At 41.4% G+C, this 23,389-nt stretch overlaps 1 protein-coding gene across 1 annotated transcript; it reads left to right on the top strand.

Moving 5' to 3' along the window:
- Positions 1–534: 534 nt before the first annotated feature.
- LOC139408487 (5'-AMP-activated protein kinase catalytic subunit alpha-1-like) lies at positions 535–21,999 on the top strand. Its single transcript, XM_071152448.1, has 9 exons — positions 535–689; positions 5,664–5,805; positions 10,990–11,083; positions 12,697–12,841; positions 13,078–13,165; positions 14,081–14,305; positions 14,648–15,167; positions 19,161–19,287; positions 19,535–21,999. The coding sequence occupies exons 1-9, from the start codon at positions 593–595 to the stop codon at positions 19,861–19,863; spliced, it is 1,767 nt and encodes a 588-aa protein (XP_071008549.1). The 5' UTR covers positions 535–592; the 3' UTR covers positions 19,864–21,999.
- Positions 22,000–23,389: the final 1,390 nt, after the last annotated feature.

The following is a 23,389-nucleotide window of genomic DNA, read 5'->3' as shown; positions in this document are numbered from 1 at the left end:
TTTCTATACATTTGCAAAAATTTGTAAAAACCTGTTTTTGCTTTGTCATTATTGGGTATTGTGTGTAGATTCATGAAAAATAATTACAATTTAATCAATTTTAGAATAAGGCTGTAACAAAACAAAATGTGGAGAAAGTCAAGGAGTCTGAATACTTTCTGAATGCACTGTAAGGACTTTACACCACTGCAAATACACACAGTTTGACTTCAATTTGTTTAGACTTTTATTTTGAAAATCCACTTCAACTCGTCCCAATGATGACACGGAAGAGTATTTTTTTTCCACGACCCTTCGCAATCGCAGAGTTGTCTAGTTACCGCAGTCACAAAGTCAATTTAGCTATATCGCAAAAAGGTATAAAAACAGAAATGTGCTTTTTGGTCTTAATTTCAGGTTAGGCTATGGCATAGTAGTGTGGTTAAGTTTAGGTTTTAAATCAGATATTTAGAAGATACATTGTAGAAATAGGCGGGGTTTATCTATTTGTGGCTGTGGTATCTAGTGTCGATCCAGTCGCAGTTGCTTGCTCGCTTCTGCTCACAGCAGCATAAGCACAGAACAGCATCAAGGCTTGGTCACTGCGGGAAAGATGGCGACGGATAAACAGAAACATGAAGGCAGAGTAAAAATTGGACACTATATTCTCGGAGACACACTTGGGGTGGGGACGTTCGGGAAAGTTAAAGGTAAGGGTCTTTACTTTTCAAGTTTCGACCAGATACCCGCGAGACGATGGGATTTCTCGCACTTGTTGGCCGCTAAACTTAGCGAGCTAGGCTAAGGTTAGCTGTTTGATTTTAGAGCCTGGCTGAGTTAGCTAGCCGGTGTACATTTTAATCTATCAAAAGATAGTGCTTTGTCATGTTCTAACTAGTAAGCTTGCTAGCCAGCTAGTTATGTGGTCGAATGACAGAACTTAAACTAACCAAGTTTACTTGATAGTTGGCCAACTAGAATAGTCTCCGCTCAAATTGCTAACCTATGCTAAGTTAAATTAGTGGTTTCTCAGTCAGGAAGCCTGCTTCAGCTAACTAGTTCAATCAAATCAAACTGACCAGCTAACGTTAGTCGTGATTTCCCCCCCCCCCCAAAAAAAAATAAATAAATAATGGAAGTGTCTTTGATGGAAGCCATACATACGTAACTATATTGGACCTGGCTGAATTATTAATGAGGACATATAACGTCGTTACACATACCCTTCCACCCCTCAACACCACATCCCAGTACTATAGTAGTGTTGACATTTGCCATTGTTTATCCTCAACAGGGTGGAACATTGTCCCTGGGTTGCACACAATCTACACCATGTCAAAATCATTTCTAATGTCATATAACCTAAAATGATTAAAGTTGATTAACGTTATGTCTAAACTTTAAGTAGAGGACCAAACTGACTTGTATAGCCTAGCTGCAAGGCAGTCATCTGTTAGGCCCGTTTCAAACTAGAAAAAGGTAAATTTCCTTGGTATTTGAAAAGACTGTTAATATCTTTACTACGTTCTCCCAGTGGTCAGAATTGAACACACTGCACATTGGGCTATTTACTCCATGGTTATATTCTAGGTGACTACCTGCTGGTTAATGCATCACCAGCATAACAGTTTAATCAATAGCAGCTATTTGTACACGCCCCCTTTCCTCACTCATTCTCATTTCCCTCTGTTCATTCCTGTCTAATACATTTTCACTTGTTCTTCTGACCAGTTTTTAGGTCGGCCTATATTTGCTTACATTTGGCATTGAACCATTGTGTAGGCTACACAGTAATTTACATCCGTAAACTGATATAAACACAGGCCTATAAACCATGCGGAATAAGACGTTTCCTTCTGCTGTTAACCACAGTAGTTGCATTGCAAGTGTCATTCTGCTGTTAACCACAGTGTTGCAATGCATGTGTCATTGTGTAGCAGTTTGGGGCTGATAAGAAACCAGACATAAAAACAATCTTATTACAGTATTTCCTAACTCTTTCTCTCTCTCAATTCAATTCAAGGGGCTTTATTGGCATGGGAAACATGTTAACATTGCCAAAGCAAGTGAGGTAGATAATATACAAAAGTGAAATAAACAATAAAAATGAACTGTAAACATTACACATACAGAAGTTTCAAAACAAAGACATTAAAAATGTCATATATACAGTGTTGTGTAAACAGTGCCTTGCGAAAGTATTTGGCCCCCTTGAACTTTGCGACCTTTTGCCACATTTCAGACTTCAAACATAAAGATATAAAACTGTATTTTTTTTGTGAAGAATCAACAACAAGTGGGACACAATCATGAAGTGGAACGACATTTATTGGATATTTCAAACTTTTTTAACAAATCAAAAACTGAAAAATTGGGCGTGCAAAATTATTCAGCCCCCTTAAGTTAATACTTTGTAGCGCCACCTTTTGCTGCGATTACAGCTGTAAGTTGCTTGGGGTATGTCTCTCAGTTTTGCACATCGAGAGACTGAAATTTTTTCCCATTCCTCCTTGCAAAACGGCTCGAGCTCAGTGAGGTTGGATGGAGATGAAAAGATGAAAAGTTTTCAGTTCTTTCCACAGATTCTCGATTGGATTCAGGTCTGGACTTTGACTTGGCCATTCTAACACCTGGATATGTTTATTTTTGAACCATTCCATTGTAGATTTTGCTTTATGTTTTGGATCATTGTCTCGTTGGAAGACAAATCTCCGTCCCAGTCTCAGGTCTTTTGCAGACTCCATCAGATTTTCTTCCAGAATGGTCCTGTATTTGGCTCCATCCATCTTCCCATCAATTTTAACCATCTTCCCTGTCCCTGCTGACGAAAAGCAGGCCCAAACCATGATGCTGCCACCACCATGTTTGACAGTGGGGATGGTGTGTTCAGCTGTGTTGCTTTTACGCCAAACATAACGTTTTGCATTGTTGCCAAAAAGTTCAATTTTGGTTTCATCTGACCAGAGCACCTTCTTCCACATGTTTGGTGTGTCTCCCAGGTGGCTTGTGGCAAACTTTAAACAACACTTTTTATGGATATCTTTAAGAAATGGCTTTCTTCTTGCCACTCTTCCATAAAGGCCAGATTTGTGCAATATACGACTTGATTGTTGTCCTATGGACAGAGTCTCCCACCTCAGCTGTAGATCTCTGCAGTTCATCCAGAGTGATCATGGGCCTCTTGGCTGCATCTCTGATCAGTCTTCTCCTTGTATGAGCTGAAAGTTTAGAGGGACGGCCAGGTCTTGGTAGATTTGCAGTGGTCTGATACTCCTTCCATTTCAATAGTATCTCTTGCACAGTGCTCCTTGGGATGTTTAAAGCTTGGGAAATATTTTTGTATCCAAATCCGGCTTTAAACTTCTTCACAACAGTATCTCGGACCTGCCTGGTGTGTTCCTTGTTCTTCATGATGCTCTCTGCGCTTTTAACGGACCTCTGAGACTATCACAGTGCAGGTGCATTTATACGGAGACTTGATTACACACAGGTGGATTGTATTTATCATCATTAGTCATTTAGGTCAACATTGGATCATTCAGAGATCCTCACTGAACTTCTGGAGAGAGTTTGCTGCACTGAAAGTAAAGGGGCTGAATAATTTTGCACGCCCAATTTTTCAGTTTTTGATTTGTTAAAAAAGTTTGAAATATCCAATAAATGTCGTTCCACTTCATGATTGTGTCCCACTTGTTGTTGATTCTTCACAAAAAAATACAGTTTTATATCTTTATGTTTGAAGCCTGAAATGTGGCAAAAGGTCGCAAAGTTCAAGGGGGCCGAATACTTTCGCAAGGCACTGTATATATATATATATATATATAATTACATACAGTTACAACACTGAATATATATATATATATACAATAGGTTGGCAATACTGTGTGTGTGTGTGTGTGTATATATATATATATATATATATACACACACACACACGCACACACACACACACACGCACACACACACACACACACACACACACAGTGTTGTAATATATATATTCAGTGTTGTAACAATGTTAAAGTACACAAGGGAAAATAAACAAGCATAAATATGGGTTGTATTTACAATGGTGTTTGTTCTTCACTGGTTGCCCTTTTCTTGTGGAAAAAGGTCACAAATCTTGCTGCTGTGATGGCACACTGTGTAATTTCACCCAGTAGATATGGTAGTTTATCAAAATTGGATCTGTGTTATCTGAGGGAAATATGTATCTCTGGTATGGTCGTACGTTGGGCAGGAGGTTAGGAAGTGCATCTCAGTTTCCACCTAATTTTGTGGGCAGTGTGCACATAGCCTGTCTTCTCTTGAGAGCCAGGTCTGTCTACGGCGGCCTTTCTCAATAGCAAGGCTATGCTCACTAAGTCTGTACATAGTCAAAGCTATCCTTAAGTTTGGGTCAGTCACAGTGGACAGGTATTCTGCCACTGTGTACTCTCTGTTTAGGGCCAAATAGCATTCTAGTTTGCTCTGTTTTTTTGTTAATTACTTGACACATTGGAATGAATTATCTTTTTGATTTCTCATGATTTGCTTGGGTCTAATTGTGCTGCTGACCTCTGTGGGGTGTGTTTGTGAACAGAGCCCCAGAACCAGCTTGATTAGGGGACTCTTCTCCAGGTTCATCTCTCTGTAGGTGATGGCTTTGTTATGGAAGGTTTGGGAATCGCTTCCTTTTAGGTGGTTGTAGAATTTAACAGCTCTTTTCTGGATTTTGATAATAAGTGTGTATTGGTCTAATTCTGCTCTGCATGCATTATTTGGGGTTCTACGTTGTACACGGGGGATATTTTTGCAGAATTCTGCATGCAGAGTGTCAATTTGGTGTTTGTCCCATTTTGTGAAGTCTTGGTTGGTGAGCGGACCCCAGACCTCACAACCGTAAAGGGCAATGGGCTCTATGACTGATTCAAGTATTTGTAGCCAGATCCTAATTGGTATGTTGAAATTTATGTTCCTTTTGATGGCATAGAATGCCCTTCTTGCCTTGTCTCTCAGATCGTTCACAGCTTTGTGGAAGTTACCTGTGGCGCTGATGTTTAGGCCACGGTATGTATAGTTTTTTGTGTGCTCTAGGGCAATGGTGTCTAGATGGAATTTGTATTTGTGGTCCTGGCGACTGGACCTTTTTTGGAACACCATTATTTTGGTCTTACTGAGATTTACTGTCAGGGCCCAGGTCTGACAGATTCTGTGCAGAAGATCTAGGTGCTGCTGTAGGCCCTCCTTGGTTGGTGACAGAAACACCAGATCATCAGCAAACAGTAGACATTTGACTTCGGATTCTAGTAGGGTGAGGCCGGGTGCTGCAGACTTTTCTAGTGCCCGCGCCAATTCGTTGATATATATGTTGAAGAGGGTGGGGCTTAAGCTGCATCCCTGTCTCACCCCTGTGTGAAGAAATTTGTTTTTTTCCAATTTTAACCGCACACTTGTTGTTTGTGTACATGGATTTTATACTGTTGTATGTTTTACCCCCAACACCACTTTCCATCAATTTTTATAGCAGACCCTCATGCCAAATTGAGTCGAAGGCTTTTTTAAAATCAACAAAGCATGAGAAGACTTTCTCTCTCTCTCCCATTCTCTCTCTCTCTCCCATGCCCCCTCTCTCTCCCATGCCCCTCTCTCTCTCTCTCTCCCATGCCCTCTCTCTCTCTCTTACCCGCTCCCCCCCTCTATAGTGGGGCAGCACGAGCTGACCAAACACCAGGTGGCTGTGAAGATCCTGAACAGACAGAAGATCCGCAGTTTGGATGTGGTGGGGAAGATCCGTAGAGAGATCCAGAACCTCAAGCTCTTCAGGCATCCGCACATCATCAAGCTGTAAGTCTAGAATACATAGGGTTGAAAGGTGGGAACCCGGTTACCAGGATTTGTTGCCCAAAACCACTCCCTTTTCCCTGGATAACTAACTGTGCGAAACCGGTAAATTATAATAAATTATTTATATTAACAGCATGGCATGAAATGGAACTATATTAAATTATATTTGTGAAATGGAGCTGTTTAAAGTTATATCCTTCTCTATGGCCTCTGCATGATGAATCAACGCTCAGGGTGTCAACTTTTTTTTGTGACAGGTAGGCCAACATATTCTGCAACATCCTATAATACAGTAATATAAAGACAGAATGTGCGTCTAATTTACCCATCTATATCTGGCTTTCGGGGTCACCTTTTTTATTTTTATTTTGTAGTATTTTTTGCAGCTACAGTTTTAAAACGGCCTCAAATAGTGTTGCTTTAAATCAGTACACGCGTGAGCTTGCTCTCTCTCTCTCTCTCTCTCTCTCATTAACTCCATTCAAATTGCATACAAAATAGATAATACGTTTTAGATTGATTATATAGATGTCCTAGCCTACCTCTTTCAGGTCATAAATTCAATGCAGCATTATCCTTATATTTAGCCAATAATGATGGGTTATGCATAATACGCTTTTAACTTGTAGCCGGTATCTAGCTCTTGGAAGGCCCTGCAGGAAAAGCTAGACTAGAATAGCTTGTTGGAAATTATTTTGAATTTGTTATACCTATAGTATAGGTATAGTCTTTCTTGATTAATGTTAAATCCAGCAGCCAATAGAACTCACGGGTAGTTTTGAAAGAGTGAACGCGTGATGGCAGTAGACTATGGCAGTTATTTATTGAGACCAATAACCATTCAATGTTCGTGAAGAGAAGCGAAAGCCTTCTGCATCTAATTCTAGGAATTATGAAGCGTTGAATATTTCTCTCTAAACTATTTGTATTTCATATACCTTTGACTATTGGATGTTCTAATAGGTACTTTGGTATTGCCAACCTAATCTCGGGAGTTGATAGGCTTGAAGTCATTAACCGCGCTGTGATTCAAGCATTGCTAAGAGCTGCTCGCAAACACAGTAAAGTGCTCGTTGAATGAATGCTTAAGAGCCTGCTGCTGCCTAACACCACTCAGTCAGACTGCTCTATCAAATATCAAATCATAGACTTACTTATAATAAACACACAGAAATACAAGCCTTTGGTCATTAATATGGTCAAATCCTAAAACTATAATTTAGAAAACAAAACGTTTATCCTTTCAGTGAAATACACAGTTCGCAACGAGCCAGGCGGCCCAAACTGTTGCATATACCCTGACTCTGCTTACACAATTTCCCTTGTTAATATTGCCTGCTAACATGCATTTATTTTAACTAAATATGCAGGTTTAAAAAAATATATACTTCTGTGTATTGATTTTAAAATAGGCATTTGATGTGTATGGTTAGGTACATTTGTGCAACGAATGTGCTTTTTTCACAAATGCGCTTTTGCTAAATCATCACCCGTTTGGCAAAGTTGAAGTAGGCTGTGATTCAATGATAAATTAACAGGCACAGCATTGATTATATGCAACGCAGGACAAGCTAGTTAACCTAGTAATATCATCAACCATGTGTAGTTAACTAGCGATTATGAATACTTTTTTTTATGAGTTTAATGCTAGCTAGCAATTTACCTAAAACCTTACTTAAAAGGTCCTTTTGACACTGGACTCGTGTAATAGGTGGTCAGCCTGCCACACAGTTTCCTCATGGATTGCAATGTAATCGTCCAAAAAGGCAGAATACCGATTTTGTTATGAAACTTTCCTTCTTTCTCACTTTTGATGGCACATTGTAGAACAGATGTCCACAGGCAGAAAGTGTACAATGTAATAATGTGCAGTGTAGCCCAAATACAGTGGGGCAAAAAAGTATTTAGTCAGCCACCAATCGTGCAAGTTATCCCACTTAAAAAGATGAGAGGCCTGTAATTTTCATCATAGGTACACTTCAACTATGACAGACAAAATGAGAAGAAAAAAATCCAGAAAATCACATTGTAGGATTTTAAATAATTTATCTGCAAATTATGGTGGAAAATAAGTATTTGGTCACCTACAAACAAGCAAGATTTCTGGCTCTCACAGACCTGTAACTTCTTTAAAAGGCTCCTCTGTCCTCCACTCGTTACCTGTATTAATGGCACCTGTTTGAACTTGTTATCAGTATAAAAGACACTTGTCCACAACCTCAAACAGTCACACTCCAAACTATGGCCAAGACCAAAGAGCTGTCAAAGGACACCAGAAACAAATTTTAGACCTGCACCAGACTGGGAAGACTGAATCTGCAATAGGTTAGCAGCTTGGTTTGTTTTTATTAGGAAATGGAAGACATAAAAGACCACTGATCTCCCTCGATCTGGGGCTCCACGCAAGATCTCACCTCGTGGGGTCAAAATGATCACAAGAACGGTGAGCAAAAATCCCAGAATCACACGCAGGGATCAAGTTAATGACCTACAGAGAGCTGGGGCCAAAGTAACAAAGCCTACCATCAGTAACACACTACGCCGCCAGGGACTCAAATCCTGCAGTGCCAGACGTGTCCCCCTGCTTAAGCCAGTACATGTCCAGGCCCATCTGAAGTTTGCTAGAGAGCATTTGGATGATCCAGAAGAAGATTGAGAGAATGTCATATGGTCAGATGAAACCAAAATATAACTTTTTGGTAAAAACTCAACTCGTCGTGTTTGGAGGACAAAGAATACTGAGTTGCATCCAAAGAACACCATACTTACTGTGAAGCATGGGGGTGGAAACTGTAGCGACCCTCCCACTCTGTCTGCCGTATTTTGTCTTTGTTCTTGTTTCCTTATTAGGATGCCGGTGGGCGGAGTTGAGAGGGTCGTCAGCTACATGGGAAACACCTGGGCCCAGGTGTTTCCCAGGATAAATACACCCCTTTCCCATTCATGGGGAAGACTCTCTCCATGCAGACATTTGTAGATTGTGTTGTGGTTCTTGTTGGGTTTTTGTTTGTTTGCTTTGGCACCTTTCAACACCCTGCATTATCACATTCATGCATGCAAAACACTCACTTACGCTACTGATTACTGATTACACACATCATTGTATATTTTCCTTAGTTGCTTTAGTTAATAAATATATCTTTTGTTACTCCTTATCTCCACGTTGTCTCCCTTTGTTACGGGCTTTGAGCCAGTTCGTGACAAAACATCATGCTTTGGGGCTGTTTTTCTGCAAAGGGACCAGGATGACTGATCCGTGTAAAGGAAAGAATGAATGGGGCCATGTATTGTGAGATGTTGAGTGAAAACCCCCTTCCATCAGCAAGGGCATTGAAGATGAAACGTGGCTGGGTCTTTCAGCATGACAATGATCCCAAACACACCGCCCGGGCAACGAAGGAGTGGCTTCGTAAGAAGCATTTCAAGGTCCTGGAGTGGCCTAGCCAGTCTCCAGATCTCAACACAATAGAAAATCTTTGGAGGGAGTTGAAAGTCCGTGTTGCCCAGCAACAGCCCCAAAACATCACTGCTGTAGAGGAGATCTGCATGGAGGAATGGGCCAAAATACCAGCAACAGTGTGTGAAAACCTTGTGAAGACTTACAGAAAACATTTGACCTCTGTCATTGCCAAAAAAGGGTATATAACAAAGTATTCAGAAACTTTTGTTATTGACCAAATACTTATTTTCCACCACAATTTGCAAATAAATTCATTACAAATCCTACAATGTGATTTTCTGGATTTTCCCCACTCTATATAACCTTTGTGTTGAACTTGACAGTAACACGTGTGAGGGGGATTATATCATTTTTTACTCGATGAACGTTATTTTTGCACACATGTAGCCTTGTGCTCTTGATCAATGTCTGCTATAGTGGCCACTATAATAGAGCAAAAATAGAATGCCTGTTTGTTTCATTCTATTTCTACTTTAAGATGTTTTCTCCCCAAGTGCAATATTTCGATGTGTGTGGTCACAAGCGTTCTATTATAAAGGCTGTCATGGCAAACTGCAATATTAGAGTATTTTTTCTTGTGTGTCATTTGCAGTAAGTCTAGGCAACAAATAACATTGGATGTCTTTCTTTAAAATTTTATCTGTGATTTAGGTTCACATTAACCACTTATTTTACACAGAGACTGATTCATATAGATCATGTTCTTTTTTTAATTAGTCAAAACCTGCATTTTAGTGCAAAAAAAAGTGTCACCTTTTTGGGTACTCACCAGTTTGCATCCCTGAACATTACATTCTCTGGCAACGGCTCTGGTGGAATTCCTGCAGGCAGCATGCCAATTGCACGCTCCTTCAACTTGAGACGTGTGGCATTGTGTTGTGACTTAAGTGGTGGGTTTTATAGAGTAAGTCACACTTTCTCTTTATCTCTGCATCTATGCTACTCTCCCTACCTCTTCAAAAAGCATCTTGATTAAATGCAGGGTTTCCATGATTTATCTCATTGGTTATGAAGGGTCAGCTTTCCTCTGTTTCTGGCAGTTTTTTTTATTATGTATAACTAGTCCTATTACTATTCACTAAATGAAAAATCCCCTTACATGAGTTGTCTTCATGACCTGGCAGTGAGCTCATTGTGTAGGCCTAGTTGGGGCATTTCTGGGGGCCTGCTCCCTTGTGACTAGACCAGAATTTTTCCACTTTAAAAGGTCACCCCCCGGAGTCAAGTTTTATACAACACTTGTGTGTTGATAACGTTGTTACCAGTATGTGGCACATGAGTGAAGAAATGTAGCGGTTTGCTCTAGTGAAGTAGGCCTATGTTTTAACATGTTGAAGTGTTCCATGGCATGTGGCCAGTCTCCCTCACACCATCTAGTCATTGAACCCAATGGCCCACAAAGCCTCTAGGTTAAGAATCATTTATTGGCTTTTGAGAGGATTAATCTGTCCTTAAACACCTGCCTCTTATTCTCAGATGTTATATTGCAATTATCTTCCATTTTATTGCTGTGGTAAAGCTGAAATATAGCTGTTTAAAAAATAGGTTTGTCAAAGTTAGGCGATCCTTAACTGTTTTTGTCTGGTGTTTGAGTAGGGCCCAGAGTAAATTATTATTTAAATAAAAAAAATAAAAATCCTGATCAGATTGGTCAGGGAAATCTCTTGGTACAATCATGACAAGCCTATTTTGTGTGTGTGACTGTTTTTCCTGTGGGGTTGTAGGTACCAGGTGATCAGCACCCCAACAGACATCTTTATGGTGATGGAGTATGTGTCTGGAGGAGAGCTCTTTGACTACATCTGCAAAAATGGAAAGGTAAGGCCCGCCACAGTGTCCGATTTCAAAAAGGCTTTACAGCGAAAGCACACCATATGATTATGTTAGGTTAGCACCTAGTCACAGAAAAACAGCCATTTTTCCAGCCAAAGAGAGGGGTCACAAAAAGCAGAAATAGAGAGAAAATTAATAACTTACCTTTGCTGATCTTCATCAGATGACACTCATAGGACTTCATGTTACACAGTACATGTATGTTTTGTTCGATAAAGTTGATATTTATATCCAAAAATCTGTTTACATTGGCGCGTTATGTTCAGTAATGTTTTGCTTCCAAAACATCCAGTGATTTTGCAAAGAGCCACATCAATTTACAGAAATACTCATCATACATGTTGATGAAAATACAAGTGTTATACATGGAATTCAAGATATACTTCTTCTTAATGCAACCAACCGCTGTGTCAGATTTCAAAAAAGCTCTACGGAAAAAGCATACCATGCAATAATCTGAGTACAGCGCTCAGAGACCAAAACAAGCCATACAGATACCCGCCATGTTGTGGAGTCAACAGAAGTCAGAAATAGCATTATAAATATTCACTTACCTTTGATCTTCATCAGAATGCACTCCAAGGAATCCCAGGATCACAATAAATGTTTGTTTTGTTGGATAAAGTCCATTTATGTCCAAATACCTCCTTTTTGTTCGCACGTTTAGTTCACAAATCCAAATTCATGAGGCGCAGACACTTAGTTCAGATGACAGTTCCATTATAGTTCGTAGAAACATGTCAAACGATGTATAGAATCAATCTTTAGGAAGTTTTTATCATAAATCTTCAATAATATTCCTACCGGACAATTCCTTTGTCTTTAGAAAGGAAAGGGAACGCAGCTAACTCTCACGGTGCGCGTGAGACTGAGCTCATTGCATTCTGCCAGACACTTGACTCAAACTGCTCTTATTCTCTCCCCCTTCACAGTAGAAGCCTGAAACAGGTTCTAAAGACTGTTGACATCTAGTGGAAGCCTTAGGATTTCAGATTTTCCACTTCCTGGTTGGATTTTTTCTCTGGTTTTTGCCTGCCATATGAGTTCTGTTATACTCACAGACATCATTCAAACAGTTTTAGAAACTCCAGTGTTTTCTGTCCAAATCTACTAATAATATATATCTTAGCTTCTGGGCCTGAGTAGCAGGCAGTTTACTCTGGGCACCTTATTCATCCAAGCTACTCAATACTCCCCCAACGCCATAATAAGTTAAACCTATCTGTTACAATTAACTGTTGTTTTGGATTGTGGGTAGTCTTTTGCTCACCTGAATATTAATAGCTTAGGTAATTAGCTATCTATTGTCAGGCTAGTATAATGGTCATGGTATAACCTGCCTCTTGTATGGACTACCCCCATCCTTCTGTATACAAACATATGGACTACCCCCATCCTTCTGTATACAAACATATATCACAACTCTATCTCTACACTGCATTCTTTCTAAGCGGTTTTTGAGGACTACTAAATCATTCAAGCAAAGTCGCTGACCAAATATCCAGAGTGGTTACTTACAATACTGATATAGACACTGAATGGACATATCTCACCTTGTGTGTTCTGTGTGTCTGCGTTTCGTGTGTGTGTGTCTCCAGTTGGATGAGAAGGAGAGCCGTCGTCTGTTCCAGCAGATCATCTCCGCAGTAGACTACTGCCACAGACACATGGTGGTGCACAGAGACCTGAAGCCTGAGAACGTCCTGCTGGACGCACAGATGAACGCCAAGATCGCTGACTTTGGTAAGTCACTGCCACCCTCAACCCTAACCCCACACGAACTAAGCAGCAGCTTTCTACACCTATACCTGATTTACACTTCAAAATCGAGCCACATCTAACTGTACTGGGTTGGCTTGGTCTGGTCTATCTGCCATAGTTACTGGAAAGGGTCTGAAATGACACCCCATTTCCTATATAGTGCTCTACCTTTGGACACAAACACATAATTATGTGATGTTGTCTGGTGTTTTCTGTAGGTTTGTCAAACATGATGTCCGATGGAGAGTTTCTGAGGACAAGTTGCGGTTCTCCGAACTACGCTGCCCCTGAAGTCATCTCTGGAAGGTAGTCTTGTCCTCTCCTTTTCACACTAAAACTATGGTAGACATGATGGGGAATGTGCTAATGTATACAAAGACCGCTGTTACATTTCAATAAGGAACACCGTTCATGTTAAAAGGACTGATCAATTTCACACACAACGTTTAATTTAAATGATTTATATTTATTTTTTTATTAACTGTCTGGGTCTCAACTTACTGTCGAGTTAGAATAATAGAATACACAAGGTGCAATAAAGAAATTTGGTTGTGCATCATCAGTCATTCAATTAGCCCATGTCAGCTAAAATCTTTTAGATTGGTAAGTTAGACTAGCGGCCAGCTAACTAAACTTGTAGTAAGCATGGTCGAATTACCGACCGGGGTTGGGCCCATTGATCATCAGTTTATCATATAAAAACTACAAACATGGGCCACCGAATGGCGCAACATCGTGGTGCTAGAGGCTTCACTACAGACCCAGGTTCGATACCAGGCTGGCTGTCACTGGGAGACCCAAGAGGCGGTGCACAATTGGCCAGTGTCGTCCGGGTCGGGGGGGGGGGGGGGGGGGGGGGGGTGTGGCCGGCTGGGATTTGTCCCATCACGCGCTAGCGACTTCTTGTGGCGGGCTGGGCACCTACAAGCTGACGTCAGTCGCCAGCTGGACAGTGTTTCCTCCAACACATTGGTGCGGCTGGCTTCCAGGTTAAGCGAGCAGTGTGTCAAGACGCAGTGCGGCTTGGCAGGGTCGTGTTTCAGAGGATGCGTGGCTCTCGACCTTCGCCTCTCCCAAGTCCGTTGGGGTGTGGTGTTGGTACATAGATCCACTGCGGCCCCTCATGAGTTCAGTTTTTTTGTGGCTCCCCACCCCCATCAGAGTTGCCCGTACCTGATCTAAAGGGATTCATCAATGTTTGATTGACCTGTTTCCTCCCAGGTTATATGCAGGTCCTGAGGTGGACATCTGGAGCAGTGGGGTGATCCTGTATGCCCTGCTGTGTGGGACGCTGCCCTTCGATGACGACCATGTGCCAACGCTCTTCAAGAAGATCTGTGACGGGATCTTCTTCACTCCTCAGTACTTGAACCCCTCTGTCGCCGCCCTGCTCAAACACATGCTGCAGGTGGATCCCATGAAGAGAGCCACCATCAAAGAAATTCGGTAAGAAGGGGCAAGTGGTCAACTTCGCCTAAATTCATTCCATTCAAATACAAAGTGTATTTAAACACCTGAATACACTGCAGTAGAATAATGTAAGGTAAAATACATTGAAAACTCATGCTATACTACCTATCATGGGTGGGAAAACTCCTGTCCTGGGGAAGCTCCTGCCTTCTCTGTGCAGGGTTTAGTTCCAGCACTAACAAAGTGAACCCCCCCCCCCCCCCCTGGTCAACACATTATCTAGCTGCCCTGTTAAGAAAAACATTTTTTTCCTATGGGATAAAAGACTAGTTTGACCCTGACTTTAACCATGCTCTATCTTCCCTCCCCTCGCCACAGAGAGGATGAATGGTTCAAAGAGGAGCTCCCCAAGTACTTGTTCCCAGAGGACCCGTCCTACAGCAACAACATGATTGATGACGAGGCCCTGAAGGAGGTGTGTGAGAAGTTTGAGTGCACTGAGGAAGAAATCCTGACTTGCTTGTACAGCCGCAACCACCATGACCCCCTGGCTGTGGCATACCACCTCATCATCGACAACCGCCGCATCATGTCCGAGGCCAAAGACTTCTATCTGGCCTCCAGTCCCCCAGACTCCTTCTTGGACGATCAGCACCTGACCGCCTCTGCCGCGGCTGCCGCAGGCCTTAAGCCCCACCCCGAGCGCATGCAGCCATTCCTGGCAGTGGAGACCCCTCCCAGGCCGAGGCACACGCTGGATGAGCTGAACCCACAGAAATCGAAGCACCAGGGGGTGAGGCGGGCTAAGTGGCACCTGGGGATCAGGAGCCAGAGCAGGCCAAATGATATTATGTCTGAGGTGTGCCGGGCCATGAAGCAGCTGGACTATGAGTGGAAGGTGAGTGGAAGGGGAGGGAGAATTATAGAGAGTGGGGATGAGGATGGTGGGAAGGAAGAGTAGAAAGGGAAGGGAGAGTCTGAAGGCGTTGGTAAAGACGTCAGGTAGAAGTACACAGAAAACCATCAAGGATTCCTCATGTCAAGGGATAGTGGGGAAATAAGGTACAGTGCCTTGCGAAAGTATTCGGCCCCCTTGAACTTTGCGACCTTTTGCCACATTTCAGGCTTCAAACATAAAGATATAAAACTGTATTTTTGTGAAGAATCAACAACAAGTGGGACACAATCATGAAGTGAAACGAATATTTATTGGATATTTCAAACTTTTTTAACAAATCAAAAACTGAAAAATTGGGCGTGCAAAATTATTCAGCCCCCTTAAGTTAATAATTTGTAGCGCCACCTTTTGCTGTGATTACAGCTGTAAGTCGCTTGGGGTATGTCTCTATCAGTTTTGCACATCGAGAGACTGAATTTTTTTCCCATTCCTCCTTGCAAAACAGCTCGAGCTCAGTGAGGTTGGATGGAGAGCATTTGTGAACAGCAGTTTTCAGTTCTTTCCACAGATTCTCGATTGGATTCAGGTCTGGACTTTGACTTGGCCATTCTAACACCTGGATATGTTTATTTTTGAACCATTCCATTGTAGATTTTGCTTTATGTTTTGGATCATTGTCTTGTTGGAAGACAAATCTCCGTCCCAGTCTCAGGTCTTTTGCAGACTCCATCAGGTTTTCTTCCAGAATGGTCCTGTATTTGGCTCCATCCATCTTCCCATCAATTTTAACCATCTTCCCTGTCCCTGCTGAAGAAAAGCAGGCTCAAACCATGATGCTGCCACCACCATGTTTGACAGTGGGGGTGGTGTGTTACGCTGTGTTGCTTTTACGCCAAACATAACGTTTTGCATTGTTGCCAAAAGTTCAATTTTGGTTTCATCTGACCAGAGCACCTTCTTCCACATGTTTGGTGTGTCTCCCAGGTGGCTTGTGGCAAACTTTAAACAACACTTTTTATGGATATCTTTAAGAAATGGCTTTCTTCTTGCCACTCTTCCATAAAGGCCAGATTTGTGCAATATACGACTGATTGTTGTCCTATGGACAGAGTCTCCCACCTCAGCTGTAGATCTCTGCAGTTCATCCAGAGTGATCATGGTCCTCTTGGCTGCATCTCTGATCAGTCTTCTCCTTGTATGAGCTGAAAGTTTAGAGGGACGGCCAGGTCTTGGTAGATTTGCAGTGGTCGGATACTCCTTCCATTTCAATATTATCGCTTGCACAGTGCTCCTTGGGATGTTTAAAGCTTGGGAAATCTTTTTGTATCCAAATCCGGCTTTAAACTTCTTCACAACAGTATCTCGGACCTGCCTGGTGTGTTCCTTGTTCTTCATGATGCTCTCTGCGCTTTTAACGGACCTCTGAGACTATCACAGTGCAGGTGCATTTATACGGAGACTTGATTACACACAGGTGGATTGTATTTATCATCATTAGTCATTTAGGTCAACATTGGATCATTCAGAGATCCTCACTGAACTTTTGGAGAGAGTTTGCTGCACTGAAAGTAAAGGGGCTGAATAATTTTGCACGCCCAATTTTTCAGTTTTTGATTTGTTAGAAAAGTTTGAAATATCCAATAAATGTCGTTCCACTTCATGATTGTGTCCCACTTGTTGTTGATTCTTCACAAAAAAATACACTTGTATATCTTTATGTTTGAAGCCTGAAATGTGGCAAAAGGTCGCAAAGTTCAAGGGGGCCGAATACTTTCGCACGGCACTGTATATTGAACAAAAATGTACGAAATCTGTTATGTTGGTTCAATGAGCTGAAGTAAAAGATCACAAATGTTCCATACGCACAAAAAACGTATTTCTCTAATTTTGTGCACAAATTTGTTTACATCCCTGTTAGTAAGCATTTCTCCTTTTCCAACATAATCCATCCAGCTGACAGGTGTGGCATATCAAGAAGTTGATTAAACAGAATTATCATTAAGAAGGTGCACCATGTGCTGGGGACAATAAAAGGCCACTCTAAAATGTCACACAGATTTGTCACACAACACAATGTAACAGATGTCTCAAGTTTTGAGGGAGCGTGCAATGTCATGCTGACTGCAGGAATGTCCACCAAAGCTGTTACAAGATAATTCGTTAATTTCTCTACCGTAAACTGCATCCAACATTGTTTTAGAGTATTTGGCAGTACGTCCAACTGGCCTCCCAACCGCAGACCATGTGTTACCACGCCTGCCCAGGACCTCAACATCTGGCTTCTTCACCTGCAGGATCGTCTGAGACCAGCCACCCGGACAGCTGATGAAACTGTGGGTTTGCACAACTGAAGAATTTCTGCACAGTCAGAAACTGTCTCAGGAAAGCTCATCTGCGTGCATTCGTCCTCACCAGGGTCTTCACCTGACTGCAGTTCGACGTCGTAACTGACTTCAGTGGGCAAATGCTCACCTTTTGATGACCACTGGCACGCTGGACAAGTGTGCCAATCCCGGTTTTAGCTGTACCAGGCAGATAGCAGACAGCGTTTATGGAGTCGTGTGGGCGAGTGGTTTGCTGATGTCAGTGTGCATTGGGGTCATGGTTTGGGCAGGCATAAGCTACAGACGATGAATAAAATTACATTTCATCAATAGCAATTTTAATTCACAGCGCTACCGTGACGAGATCCTGAGCCCATTGTTATGCCATTTATCCGCCACCATCACCTCATGTTTCAGCATGATAATGCAAGACCCCATGTCACAAGGATCTGTAAACAATTCCTAGAAGCTGAAAATGTCCCAGTTCTTCCATGGCCTGCATACGCACCAGACCTGTCACCCATTGAGCATTGGGATGCTCCATTCGTGTACAACGGTGTGTTCCAGTTCCCGCCATTATCCAGCAACTTTCTAACAGCCATTGAAGAGGAATGGGACAGCATTCCATAGGCCACAATCAATAGCCTGATCAACTGTATGCAAAGGAGATGTCGCGCTGCTTGAGGCAAATGGGGGTCACACCAGATACTGACTGACTGGTTTTCTGATCCACACCCCTACCTTTTTTGTAACGGTATCTGTGACCAACAGATGAATATCTGTATTCCCAGTCATGTGAAATCATAGATTGGGACCTAATGAACTGATTTCAATTGACTGATTTCCTTTTTATGTTTTTTTGTTAAAGTACTTGCCATTATTAGTATTTTTCTGCTTGGTGTGCATTACTGGTTTTGTCAGGTTTAGTTCTACCTGACCTGGAATGGAATGCGGCTATTTCCTCCTTGGGTTCTATTTTAGTATGGCACAACTTTTCCACTATCAGCTGACTGACTCAATTTAAAAGTGTATCTTGAGGAAAAATGAGAGCAATTTATGAAGGAAATGCTCAGTTTCCTGTTTATCCTTCTCTTGCCCTGATAGATCGAAAGCAGCTATTTATGGTTTTATGTGTTTGGGTACACAGTAATAAAACATACTGAGCTTCATATACAGTCCCACAAAGTTAACCACTGTTCTGTCTAGACTCTAAAAGTTCTGATATGGTCATAGTGCTCTTGTAACATTGTTGCTTCCGTCCCTCTCATTGCCCCAACCTGGGACCCTCTGAACAAATGGACAATGTTCAATGTTCATCGTTACCTGTCGCACCCCAAAAGCCATGGACCTTGCAGAGCAAGGGAAAAAAACTACTTCTAATAACCGATTGAAACATACTAGTGCACACCGCTAACTAGCTAGCCCTTTCACAGCGGCTACACACTTCGTAATCATTTTTGCTGTTATACAAAAGTTATTTTGATAACAAGAGGCAACATGTTCTAAACGGTCACTGAAGTCACTTAAATACAGATCACCACTGAAGCAGCTACAGGAGCCATATTTAAAAATGTAATGTTCTGTGCTGTATGTTATATCAAAAACATGTTATACCCAGCTTCTGACATCCAGTTGAATGCATCACTAATCTCCATATCCTCTTCCCCAGGTGGTGAATCCGTACTACCTGCGTGTAAAGAGGAAGAACCCAGTGACGGGCATGCAGACCAAGATGAGCCTTCAGCTCTACCAGGTGGACAGCAGGACCTACCTCCTGGACTTCCGTAGCATAGACAGTACGTCAATCTGGACTTAATGAGAACATGTCTAGAACTTGGAAGTGGTTTTCTACACTGCTGACTATGCCATCACAGAAAATTGCCTATAAAATATGAGGCTGAGTGGAATGCAAATCGACAGACTTCAAAATCGTTCATATTTTTTTTGATCACCTTAAACATGTCACAGGTCTGTCTAGTAGCTTTTGGGTGTTTGGTTGTAACCACCTGTGTGTTTTAACATTCTCTTCCCTTCTCTCTGTAGATGACATGTTGGAGGCTAAATCTGGGACTGCCACTCCTCACCGGTCTGGGTCAGTGGGAAACTACCGCACGGCCCTTAAGAACGACACTGCTGAAGAGGGGGGGTCCCAAACCGAGGAGTCTAAGGACGACGCTACCCTGAGCCCTGCCACCTCCATCCCTCCCACCCCCACCAAGGCCTCGGAGAGCTCCCTGGCCTCCTCGCTCACCTCCTCTGTTGACTCAACAGGAGGTGACCTCGCTCCGACGACAGTCTACCCGCGGCCCGGCAGCCACACCATTGAGTTTTTTGAGATGTGCGCCAATCTCATCAAGCTACTTGCACGATAGCTCACAATCAAGTCAAAACATTAGCCTTTTTTTCTCTCCGAGTGTCCTTATAAGCAATAAGCATACAACCGATTCATGGCTCAATTCATCCCCACCTCGGGCGGTTGAGCTGGCTAGAGTTGTTCCATGGCACTGATGATGCAGATTTGGTTTGCACCTACCCTGACTCACGGGGGGGGGGGTTGTCAGAGCAGAGGTGCGGGCGGGGTTTAGAGAACGTTGAATGACAATGACCAAGCCACTTTATTATATTCATGATGACAGAATACTATTTTAGAGATGGTTTTACATTTTCACGAAAATTTTAGTTGGCAGACGATAATTTCTTCCTCCTTTTAGATCACATTCCACCCTTACATATATAGGCTAAGTCTGAATGATACACTGAATTTGCTTTACTGTACTCAGTGGGCTTTGTTGTCCTTTTTCCAGTAGAGAAAACAAAACCCCAAGTTTTTGTGTGCAGAAAAGAGAGCTATGGGGGGGGGGGTAGGGTGGCTGAGGGGAAGGAGGCACTTTTGCTAAGTAGTTTTCTTATTTCTGTCCTGCTCTGTCTGTTTCTCTACAGTAGATGTCTGAGAACATGTGCAGAAAGACAGGAAGCTGAACTGCAGGCCTTTCAGGGTTAGCTGCACTGACCATAACAAGGGTTGTCGTGCCAACGATGCCCGTTGACTCACTGAGGAAGTGCAATGACCCTGTATATTTCTTACTCGATCGCGTCAGGTGGAAGAAAGGAGTTAGCACTTAATCCAAATTTTTGTTTAATGTTTTTTGTTAATTGAATTAAGACGTCCATGTTTTTTCTCATTATTGTAAAAAAATAAATGTTTGGATTTGTTTGTCCTCTACATTTTATATATAAATAAAAAATACATTTGGATATATTTATCAGTGCTTTAAGTGGAAATTGTAGATTATATTGAGAATTGATTATGGAGTGAAATCTTTCTTGAATTTTTGCATTACGACTATTGCTGGATGACATTTTATTCCTTTTACTGCTTTCTTAAAATCAATTTCACCATTTTTAATCAGTTATTCTATACACAGTTTTTCCTCACTATCTCCAAGAGTTCTTTGCTGTTAGTCAAAATGAGACGTACACTATGCTATACTTAATTCAAAAGTACTTTACCAATTTATCTTTGAGGTTGAGGGCTATATACATTTATACATCTGAATATCTCTTGACTGAGTGACATGCCTTTTAGCAGGATTTGATCAACATTCAGTTTGTACACATGCCTATTCATCGAGTTACACATTGAGAAATTGGGACCATTGAGTGGTGATTTGACACAAGTACATGTGCATGGACAATGTAAATTGATAAAGGAAACAATCACAACAACAATCATTTCACTTTTCTTGGCCCACAATAGATAACTTTGGATGTAAGTTTACATATTTGCCCAAACCTTACATTTATTTAATGTGCTCCTAGAGAATGTTTTTTTTTTTTTTTTACATTTTATCTTGAGTGTCAAGACGGAGATTGAATGAGAGTTATTGTCACTTCGATTGCATCGTTCTGTTGGCTGCCTTATCATTATCAGTACTGTTGATCAGTTTTATATCAGTGAATATAAAAACATCTATCTACTTCTATCCTCTTATGTGGGGCTGGTTTTGGTCTGAATAAATGACGCGATTGGATTGTGACTGCAAGGTCTGATTTGTAGACCAAATTATAATTAAAACATTTGTAGGACTAAAAACAAACCTTTTTTTTTAGTTTTCAAAGACAAGTTGTATTCCAAATAATGCATACGGTGAATTGTGGGGTTGTTTGAAATAAGTTAGTGTGAGACCATGCTCTTCTAACGGCTTACTGAGGAAGTGCAATTGCCCTGTGTCTTTCTCTCTCAACCATGTTCTAACGGCTTATGATGTAAGTTGCACATTTGGTGAGTAGTTTTTCTCCTTTTGAGTGGGAGTGTTAAGAGCTGACTATTTGCAGGAGAAATCTCTTTAATTGTATTTGTATTAACTGCTTTAATTAAGAAATCTTGTTTTAATTTTATTTGGTGTGTAAAGGGACCTTCCTACTATAATGACCGTGTATCAAATGGACAGTCTGTTTAAATCATTTGTACACACAACTGCCTAATAAACAGCAAAATTGCACAGGTTTTCATGTCTTCCCTTGTTTCTGTTGGCATTGGAAAATGTGTAAAATAAAAAGTTAACATGGCTGCAAATATAAAACTGTTCCAGATTTAAAGAGTAGCAAAAGACCTGGAAGCATGTAAAGAATGTAGCTATGTAAAAATAAAAAATGTATTGGTCACATACACATTTAGCTAGTTATTGCGGGTGTAGCGAAATGTGTTTATAGCTCCAACAGTGTAGTAGTATCTAACAATTCACAATACACACATCTAAAAGTAAAATAATGGAATTAAGTATTATATAAATATTAGGACGAGTAATGTCGGAGTGGCATTGCCTAAAAGTAGAATACAGTAGAATAGAAAACAGTATATACATATGAGATGAGTAAAGCAGAATACAGTATATACAGTTGAAGTCGGAAGTTTACATACACTTAGGTTGGAGTCATTAAAACTAGTTTTTCAACCTCTCCACAAATTTCTTGTTAACAAACTATAGTTTTGGCAAGTCGGTTAGGACATCTACTTTGTGCATGACACAAGTCATTTACAACAATTGTTTACAGACAGATTATTTCACTTATAATTCACTGTATCACAATTCCAGTGGGTCAGAAGTTTACATACACTAAGTTGACTGCCTTTAAACAGCCTGGAAAATTCCAGAAAATGATGTCATGGCTTTAGAAGCTTCTGATAGGCTAATTGACATAATTTGAGTCAATTGGAGGTGTACCTGTGGATGTATTTCAAGGCCTACCTCCGCCCTCAGTGCCTCTGCTTGACATCAAAAGAAATCAACCTCAGAATGTTTGTTTTTTCCAAACACCTGAAGGTACCACGTTCATCTGTACAAACAATAGTATGCAAGTATATACACCATGGAACTACACAGCCTTCATACCGCTCAGGAAGGTGATGCGTTCTGTCTCCTAGAGATGAAAGAACTTTGGTGCGAAAAGTGCAAATCAATCCCAGAAAAACAACAAAGGATCTTGTGAAGATGCTGGAGGAAACAGGTACAAAAGTATCTATATCTACAGTAAAACGAGTCCCATACGACATAGGCTGCTCAGCAAGGAAGAAGCCACTGCTCCAAAACCTCCATTAAAAAAGCCAGACTACGGTTTGCAACTGCACATGGGGACAAAGATCATACTTTTTGGAGAAATGTCCTCTGGTCTGATGAAACAAATAGAACTGTTTGGCCATAATGACGATCGTTATGTTTGGAGGGAAAAGGGGGAGGCTTGCAAGTCGGCACGGGGGTGACAGCATCATGTTGTAGGGGTACTTTGCTGCAGGAGGGACTGGTGCTCTTCACAAAATAGATGGCATCATGAGGGAGGAGAATTATGTGGATATATTGAAGCAACATCTCATGACATCAGTCAGGAAGTTAAAGTTTG

Source organism: Oncorhynchus clarkii, chromosome 5, assembly GCF_045791955.1.
Source record: "Oncorhynchus clarkii lewisi isolate Uvic-CL-2024 chromosome 5, UVic_Ocla_1.0, whole genome shotgun sequence".
Taxonomy (NCBI): Eukaryota; Metazoa; Chordata; class Actinopteri; order Salmoniformes; family Salmonidae; genus Oncorhynchus; species Oncorhynchus clarkii.
Note: the sequence above shows the minus strand (reverse complement) of the source record. Positions and strands in the feature narration are given on the sequence as shown.

Excerpts from the sequence above, each read along its gene's own strand:
- LOC139408487 (XM_071152448.1), top strand. The coding sequence starts at position 593 with ATGGCGACGGATAAACAGAAACATGAAGGCAGAGTAAAAATTGGACAC. Across the intron at positions 11,084-12,696 it reads ACATCTGCAAAAATGGAAAG|TTGGATGAGAAGGAGAGCCG; the intron begins GTAAGGCCCGCC and ends GTGTGTCTCCAG. Across the intron at positions 14,306-14,647 it reads GCCACCATCAAAGAAATTCG|AGAGGATGAATGGTTCAAAG; the intron begins GTAAGAAGGGGC and ends CCCTCGCCACAG.